This window comes from Vicia villosa, unplaced genomic scaffold (genome assembly GCF_029867415.1).
Source record: "Vicia villosa cultivar HV-30 ecotype Madison, WI unplaced genomic scaffold, Vvil1.0 ctg.003798F_1_1, whole genome shotgun sequence".
In the NCBI taxonomy this organism is placed as follows: domain Eukaryota; kingdom Viridiplantae; phylum Streptophyta; class Magnoliopsida; order Fabales; family Fabaceae; genus Vicia; species Vicia villosa.
This window is the reverse complement of record NW_026706303.1, coordinates 16,190-25,130: the sequence shown is the minus strand read 5'-3', so window position 1 is coordinate 25,130 and position 8,941 is coordinate 16,190. Positions and strand designations below refer to the sequence as shown.

The 8,941-nt window shown below is 35.5% G+C and overlaps 2 protein-coding genes across 3 annotated transcripts; both read right to left on the bottom strand.

Annotated features, from left to right (window-relative positions):
• Window positions 1-859: 859 nt before the first annotated feature.
• On the bottom strand, window positions 860-2,236 carry LOC131641516 (cyanidin 3-O-galactoside 2''-O-xylosyltransferase FGGT1-like). The gene has a single exon (XM_058911821.1). The coding sequence runs from the start codon at window positions 2,234-2,236 to the stop codon at window positions 860-862; it is 1,377 nt and encodes a 458-aa protein (XP_058767804.1).
• Window positions 2,237-3,159: 923 nt separating this feature from the next.
• Window positions 3,160-8,724, bottom strand: LOC131641515 (uncharacterized). Of its 2 annotated transcripts, none has more exons than XM_058911819.1 (8): window positions 8,252-8,724; window positions 7,738-7,941; window positions 7,094-7,585; window positions 5,897-6,007; window positions 5,043-5,225; window positions 4,315-4,521; window positions 3,976-4,096; window positions 3,160-3,886 (listed from the first exon to the last, which is right to left on the bottom strand). In XM_058911819.1, the coding sequence occupies exons 1-8, from the start codon at window positions 8,675-8,677 to the stop codon at window positions 3,771-3,773; spliced, it is 1,860 nt and encodes a 619-aa protein (XP_058767802.1). In that variant the 5' UTR covers window positions 8,678-8,724; the 3' UTR covers window positions 3,160-3,770. The 2 variants fall into 2 exon arrangements, with proteins under 2 accessions (XP_058767802.1, XP_058767803.1); XM_058911820.1 differs by having other exon boundaries at window positions 3,168-3,883.
• Between the last annotated feature and the right edge of the window lie 217 nt (window positions 8,725-8,941).

The following is an 8,941-nucleotide window of genomic DNA, read 5'->3' as shown; positions in this document are numbered from 1 at the left end:
TTCTGTTTAATCATAACTTAGAATTTTCCTCCAAATCTCAGTTCTTCCTTTTAATCTATCTTCTTTTTACTTTCAAAAACTTAGACTTTTAATTTTGTTTTCAATTTTGGTATGAACATAAAATTAGTTAGTGTATCATAGCCTACTAAGTGTTTGATGAAATGTCTGTGTTGATGATAGGATTTTAAATTGCCAGAAAATGAAGAAAGGAGTGCACCCACAAAAGCAATGGATTTCATATGTTACCCAATCCGGTAGATTGATGAATGTGATGATGACAAAGATACACCCTGTTGGTAAAGTCTACCACTTTCGCGCCAAGCGTCAAATGGCTGAGAGTTTGGGACAGATTGCTAAGTTCAGACGTCGGTTCGGGTTGGAAAATCCAGAGGCCGCTGAAAAGAAATGACTTTTGCTATCTCTACAAGGAGGTTTCATTTTGTATTTCATGCAAGTTATTTTTTTGGAAAATCCCAAAGAAATGATCATGTTCTGAACCAAGTTTTTGTGAATTTTCTTAGAGCAGTACTACTTCATGTTAGGTTTCTTGGTAACAATTTTAGGCATTGATCAGAATGCACTGATATTTACGATGAAAGAGCAAATGACTGCTTTCGATGGAATTACGATATCTAGTTATTATTTTAGTCTCTTCATGTGCTTTTAAAAAGTTTAAGACTGTGATTATGCTACAATACTTTCAGCCTTTGTATTTCTTTATTTAATTTGGAAACACAATATACATTCGATAATTGAGATATGATAAAAGTATGCAAATTTTGTGTGCTAACGAACAGTTATAGCTTTTAAATAAGATATCACATTCATCTATGTAATTATCGTCAATATGCGTAATGAATCAAGACTTGAGCAGACTGTGTAGCTTCTGAACTAAGTCATCCACATAGGAGTTTTCCAGCCCCTGGCTGAGCAAGAACTCCCTCCATTGAGCATGATTCTTTCTAACTATATGACCCAATTCACTCTCACTGTCTGTTACGGTTCTCACTGCCTTGCACACTGCTTCCCTGGTAAAGAGTCCGTCTTCTTCATTTTTCCCTACCTCTATTCCTACTTTTAAATCTCCGCTCATTATTCTTGCATTGATGAATTGATCTCCTGCGTGGGGAAGTAGTACTAATTGACAATCATTTACCATGGCCTCTGTTAATGAGCCGGATCCACAATGAGTCACAAAGCAACCCACCGATGGGTGGCTCAGGATCAATTGTTGTTGAACCCAGTCCCCTTCAACTACCCCTCTTCCCTTTATCCTCTCGCTAAATCCTTCGGGCAGAGCTAATTCCATTGTTTCAGCTCCTATTGATGGTTTCAACGCAGCTAGAAAAGGCATTCCTGTAAGTTCAAAACCCAATAACAGTTCCTTAAATTGATTACTCTTCAAAATGCATTCACTTCCAAAGGCACAAAAAATCACTGTTTTGGGTTTGAAACCTCCTAGCCAGGTTACCCATTTTTCTTCTAAAGTAGAGGTTGGTGGATCTGGCAAAACTGGCCCTGCCAAAAACACCTGCTTTCTCATTTGCTTTTCAAGATAATCACAATAAGGGCCTTCCATTTCTCTGCTAGTTTTGAAAATGATAGCGTCACAGCTGGTGAATGAGATCAATTGCCGTTCCATAAATGAAATGTCTTTTCCATAACCCTTTAAAGTGGAGGTGGCTAACCCTCTTGCTTCATGAGGTTTTAGCTTGATAGATGAGGGAGGAAAACCTGGTGGAGGGTTAAGCAGATCATCTTCTGTTAATGGCTTCTCATGAAGTTTTCTTTCAGGGCTTATCAGATATCCCACAGTGGCAGGGCTGATTGTGCAGTAATGTAAAGCCTTAATGCCAAACCGTCTTGCTAATGCAGGTAACCAATATGTGAAATCGAAGAAAACCATATGGGGTTTAAGCTCTCTTAGAGAATCTTCAATGATAGGCTCGGTGAGATCCATTGCAGTCATGAGAAGGGAATGCAACGAGAAAGGAAGGTCTGCAGTCGTTTCAGATCCACGAGGAAGACCATCGACGTCTGGTATGGAGATTGGAATGAAGGAGATGCGATCTGAGTGGAGATTGAAATGCTCCAATTTAGATATAGTGTTTCTGGGCATAAGAAATGAAATCTTGTGGCCTCTCTCAGCAAGTTTGTTGGATATATGAAGGTATGAAGTAAGATGGCCTAATGCAAACCATGGATACATTGCAACATGAAAGTTGTTGGCAGCCATGGTTAATAAAAAAGAATTAAGGACATGCAAACTATCTGAAATCACAGAAATGTGACACTTGCTAAGAGCTAAAATGATATGTACTACAAGAATAATTGTTTGAAAAATGAAACAGAGAAATATGAGATGACAATGTGAATGATATGTAAATAAAGCTAATGTTTTTCGAAAATCATGAAATTCATGTGCTTCTTTGTACCATGCCTTTCTCCATCTACTCTTGCAGAAGTGGTTTCAACATGATCTTTCTCATGCCAAAGCTCAATTATAGAAAATTGACCATCAACATTTTACACTAATAATAACAAAAGTTGAACATAAAAATTGAGAAAATAATTTAGGTATGCATTATCTATATTAAAGGATATAAGCATAATGAATTCGAATGGAGTACAGGTTCTATTGTAAATTGTATGATAGTCTCAGAAAGTGTTGGTAGCAATTCTATTACTTTATTTGTGGTGTCATATCTACTTATTTAGTCAATTAACATAATATTTTGACAGAAAAACAAAATAATAAAAGTCCAAAAGCCAGGCCAGTACAATGTGCTCAAGTTCTTTTGGTGTTAAAACCAATTTCTTGTTTTAGTCATTCACAATTTGCTGGTGGTCCAATTTGACTCATTATCCGATAGAGACTAATTTGACTATAGTTTTTCTGTATGACACATTACGACGTAGTAGGGATTAATTTCATATGCCAAAAACTTAATTGATATAATAAATTTTATGACTGAATTGGAACGCAAACAAATTGTGAGGACAAAATTGGATCTTTATTCTCTTTTTTTTTTTTTTTTTTTTGACAAAAGAGAAATTAAACCAATCTATAATTATAAACTTGGATGTATAAATAAAACATGAAAAAATGTCAGTATCTTACAAAAGCTTGTCATTATGTCAAAAAAAATTGTTGTGGCAAATTCTGCCATGCAAAAGGGGTGAAAGTGATGTATTGTGCACAGTATTTTTCCAACATTAAATAAAAACTTCACCAAATTTTACGGTACACGGCCAAAATTTTCTCCCCCTTCCACACATTCACTTTATCAACAAAGTAATTTCCTATCATGTTAAGATTCAAAACAACACATGGGAGAATACACACTTCTGGTAATAACTTAATGTGATCCACAAATGAAGGAGCTGAGAAAAGGAAAGGGTAACAAAAAAGACTTTCTCAACATGCTATAAGAGGCAAGGCAATGTTTGGCAATGGGTGTGCAAGCAAAATCTTACTTTCTAGTTATCAGTACAAATGCTCTTTTCATTTTCCATTGCACAATTAGATTATAGCAACTTCTATTTGTATTTTTCTATTTACAAAAGTTCTTTGTGAAATCAAAATTATTGAGAAAACCCCAAATACAGTGTGCCAATTTTACTAACCCTTACAGAGCCACCATTTCTAGTGAAAATCAAACCTACATCGACAATTCTAATCTTCAACTCTTCCCATACTCCCAGCATCAATTCATCTTTAACTGTAATCAAGTTTACTAAGAATAACTTCTAGCTTTGTTGAAAAAGGATCACTGGTATGGCCTAGCCATGGCAAAATAAGCATCTGGTTTAACTGACATGAGCAACTCTACAACTGTTACTTTTTTCGGAAGGGGAACCCTGAGACCTGGTTCAATGATACCTGCTTGATAAAATCCAAGAGAACATAACAGTTTCAATAGCAGTTTATGCTAAAACATTATGCATCAAAAATTGAAAGCAATTAGAAGTTACCTGGGGAAAGCTTTTTCCCTCCATACAGCTCCCTTGCCAGAGGATTATTAGCCCATTGATTAACCGCCACCCGACTCAAAGGTTGAAAACCAACTATCTTCCCCTCACGAGTGAAAACCACCTGAATTTCAAATAATTGCAAGGGAAACCCAACATCAGTCGAATAATACAAAGCAAACAGGACAACTTTTCCTCCATGAACAGGAAACTCTATTAATAACTCGTGAAATTAAAATTCTAATGATCAGTCATGCTTTAATGCAAGTTACACAACAAAGAAACCCGGAAACAAAAGATGTAATAGTGTGTTAGATACAATGTTCTAAAAATACTGAGTACCTGGTAACTAGCAATATCCTGCATGGATACTTTTGTATCTGCATCTATATTCTCTGAAGAAGTAGAAAGTGAATCAATGAATTCACCTTGCAAGTAAGCCGGCAATTCTCCAATCCAGGCACGGTTACCATCTTCTACCTTAATTTCATCTGACCAGCCATAAGCATCCTTCACCTTAGCAACAGTTGACACACAAAACTCTTCCACCTATCCATGTAAAAAATGAAAGAAAGCACTTTATAGCCAGAAGTAGAAGACAATGTTAAGTGTAAAAAGTTAAACAGACGGTGTAATTGATGCCACACAGAATGTGGGAACAAAGCATTACTTAACATGAAATATAACCTTTGTACAGACCATACGTAAGTTCCAAGATAAAGTAACAATGCATAAAAGAAAGAATGCCATATAAGGAGCTAGTTTAATAATGTACATTGTATTTACCCATTCCTAAACAGCATGCAGATTTTGTATATATTAATACAAAATATAAGGAGAAAACTTACCTACAATTCCTTAGGTGTGGTTTATACTATTTGCCAATGAAAATGAGACAAGTGTACTTTAACATCATTTAAGGAGTGAAAATAGAAGAAAATTGCATGTGTAAGAGAAAATTTTACACTTGTCATATTTTCATTCGAAAATAGTACAAACCACACCTAAGGAATTGTATCTATGTATTCTCCTTAATACAATTAGTAAAAAAAAAAAGATAGACAGCAAACCTTTGTTGTATCCAAAAAGTCATGCATAACATTGACTTCAGATGTTGGTAGAGACCTATGTTCTACAGGATGTTTCCTTTCCTTGCTTAATTGAGGTAAACGAAATTGACCCAAAGCACTGATTGCTACAAGAAACATGCCACTTGCAAGAAAGACTGACAGTGTTTTTGATAAAGAACCCCCCTACAAACAAATATGACAATCAGCTAAATGCCAAGCATGCAAGATACACTATCCCAACAGAGTCATATAACAAAAACCCAACCTATCAGCAAAAAATATAACTTCCGATAATTTTAATGAGAACTGTCTAGGATTCCTTATTTTTTTGGGAATAAATTTACGGAAAACTATACTTTCCTTCAGTATCAGCAGCGAGGTGAATTTCTACTTCTACACTGTTCTCTAGTAAAATTGGAAATTTAATGTTCCCCTCTTTTTTGAGGCACAAAATAAAAGTTTGTACTACCTCTGTCCATAAATATAAGACCCCTATGAATAAAACACAGGAATTAATAAAGTTGGTTGTGGTATAAAATTTGTTAATGATTGATATTGTTTTACATATTTACCCTTCATGAATGAGAGAGAATTAATCAATACTTTCATAAACTTGAACACTAGTTTTTGACACAGAAGACAAAGCACGGAGTTTGATCTTCCTCTCCACTTAAGAGAGTTGAAATTTGAAACACTTAAATAACCAACAAGGAACACGTGATTGCGTTTTTATCCGGCTTTGGAAACTTTGCAACCACACCACAGGATACTTCTCTTGGATTTTATCATATCTCGTAAAATCAAGTCTTTAGAAAGCTACATTTAGTAAGAACAAACAACAGACATCTGATTACCTTTCGATTGGACACGTTGGCATACTTGGCCGCCATTCCACAGGATAATTCCCTATCCGATAACGAATAGGGATCCACATAGTACATATCTAACGTTTCTGCCAAACTAACCTGCGATTTCGTTAAATATGTAAGAGAATGTATATTTATTGTATGTATTGTATGCAAGATAATGATAGCATAGTTGTCACATAACTTTAGGTGACCCTAAGAACTATGCAGTACAGCCTTCTATAGCATAGAGTATAGGCAATAAGTAAAATCTAATAAACAGTGCAATAATGAAGTATTGAACTAAGGTCACCATATTCAAACTTACCAAACAAAACATAGAGGTTTAGGATTAAGGTAGTACTTGCATGCAGACCAAATGGGACAGAAAGACATTCTGTTATGTTCTCTTTGAGGAATGAAACCAAAATGTACCACTTTTTCTGCTTTATATCCAATTTATTCTACTTGTAATATTCATCAAACACATAACAAAACATATTTTTTGTCTTCTTCTAATGTTTATCAAACGCTCCCTAATTTAAGAATCTGATCAATGTAGAAAGTTTTTTGAGACTTTCAAATTTTTTTTTTCATATTTCAAATTAATATTAGAAAACTTTTAAGACTAAATAAGGTTCAATTAATTGTACATGTTTCTCTTTTTCTTTTTTGCTCATTTCCACAAGTAAATCATAAATTATCAAGAAACGTTCTTGCTGGGTCTCCCCATCATTAGTTCTGTTCTTGTAAAAGTATGTTACCCTTGCTTCGAAGGCAAACTATCATTTGGCAAACTAGCAACTTGAAGTGAGAAAGATGGGAGACCCCTCACAACTCGTAAACATGAATATTTGACCAAAGTTAAAGGTCTTGGAATATTCTTTTCCTTCTCTTTTATTATAAAAACTGAGGACGAAAAAAGTTGAGCCACAACTACTAATAATCTATACCTATATATACAAGATATCAAGTTTTGGTGTATACATTTTCAACCAACTTTACCCTTTATTTATAATTTTGTCTTTATTTACCCAACCAAATTACTCTTTTTTTTTTTAAATAATCACATAAAGTTGTGAAGCTTTCATTAGTTTATTGAAAAAAGTGGACATACAGACATGTCAGTGCTCATTTGCATGCCAGTAAAATATAAAATTATCACTAAAAACATAAAGGTCGGTGCAAAAGGAAAATATAAAGTACCATTTGAGAGTGTGTCAAAAGAACTTCCAACCTATTCTCTGCAGACATCTTCCAGCCCTGAAATTTTGCATCTTCCATTATTTTGGGGTCAATCTCTAACCGATATGCAGGTACATACTCACTTGTCCAAGCACTGAAATCAGAACCACCAATTTTCTCTAATCTTTCATAATAGGATGGTTTCCACCAAAAGCGCCCTGATTGTATTTTCACAGGCTTGAATTCATCCTTCATTACGTGATATTTATCCAATAGACTTCTTGCATTTTCAACTATCTCATCTTCAAATAATTTGTGCAAGATGACCGCAGAGTCCTTTGATTGTATCCTTTCAGGCTTTTGAAACCAGTGAAAGAAACCATTTCTACTACCACCCTGTGATTTATCAAGAAATTGCTTTTGAGTGCTTTGGAGAGCAGAGACGCAAACAACTTCTGCAAGCACGGAGATAAGATATTCATTGGATGAACTGAGAGTGAAAGATGCAGGAACCTGCTCACATGAAACGCATAAAAAGAACCGAACATATCAGTATCAGGGACACCTGCAGGACAGACATTATAATATGACATTACAATTTACAAAAGCAATTGAGATATAAAACTTTCTAAAAAATTCAAACAAACAGAATGTACCAAACAAACCTCTCTCGGGTTTTCAAGATCCTCCATTTTTCGTTCTTCTCCTGGTTGAAAGACAGTAAGATCAAATGTCCAAATCTGCTCCAAAACCACTTGCCTAAATGTCATAGTCAGTACATTCTTAGATGTGGTATTGGAAAATATATCTCGTGAGAGAGACTTTTTGAGCTTAGCAGCCCTTTCTTTAACTTTCCTAGCCGGTAAGAACTGCCAAAAACACAACATTTGAAATTCATCTAAGCCAAAAAAAAGCTTATGACTGTTAATGCCATGTTTGGACTGATGGACTAGAACGGAGTAGAGCATAATGAAACCTAATGGAATGGAGTGAAACAGAGCGAAATGAATCAAATTTTCCATTCCATTGTTTAGGTATTTTTGTTAATTTGATAGAATGGAACATAAATAACTAATTAGTTCATTATGTTGCATACACCCTCAAATTGTGCATAATTTGATACTAAGTTTAACTTTCAATTGGACAAATTCAAATGAACGAATTGTAAAAAGAATATACCAGCCGAGTCGAAATGGTGCCGCGGTCACTGGAAGAAGCGGGAAATACAGTTTCAACAACCATAGCATCCATACCAGCGTCAATATGTTCGACGGCGACTTCACCGCCATCAGCCGCACCTGCCGTAATAGCCTGCCGGGAATCAACAGCTCCGACGAGAGTTAGTTGCGACAAATCATTCTCGTACGTTCTAACACACGGGAGTCTCTTTTGGTCTGATGTATCGGCAATTGCTTGCAAGACTTGTTGCTCGGTCACCGGAATTGTCTTCGGAGGAAGACAAGAGAGGATGAAGATTTGGGGTTTGGAGTTTGTGAGGTGCTGCGTTGGGAAGAATAGTGAGAATTTGGAATTGCGGCGAAGGGAAACGAAGGGGGTGAAGAGTGAAGTGCTGGTTGTTGCTATAGAAGCCATGGCCGTTGGCATTGCCGGAGAGAGAGGTTGTGTTCTTCGTATATCGTTTGAAAGTTATGGGTCTTCTGCTTCTTTTTCTTGGCCAAAATAAACATTCTGGGCTTTGCTATCCGCACCTCTTGTAGAAAACGCACCCCTTAACTACTAGTTCGAAAAATAGTTTGAAATTAATCAAAACCACTTCTAAATTACAAATATAGGATTTTAATTTGTTAAAAGTGATAATATTGTGCAAAATGAATTAAAACAGTTGAATTTGTTTTTTTTGTGTAAGCA

Excerpts from the sequence above, each read along its gene's own strand:
- LOC131641516 (XM_058911821.1), bottom strand. The coding sequence starts at position 2,236 with ATGGCTGCCAACAACTTTCATGTTGCAATGTATCCATGGTTTGCATTA.
- LOC131641515 (XM_058911819.1), bottom strand. The coding sequence starts at position 8,677 with ATGCCAACGGCCATGGCTTCTATAGCAACAACCAGCACTTCACTCTTC. Across the intron at positions 7,586-7,737 it reads ATCTTGAAAACCCGAGAGAG|GTTCCTGCATCTTTCACTCT; the intron begins GTTTGTTTGGTA and ends TCATGTGAGCAG. Across the intron at positions 4,522-5,042 it reads ACTTTTTGGATACAACAAAG|GTGGAAGAGTTTTGTGTGTC; the intron begins GTTTGCTGTCTA and ends TTACATGGATAG.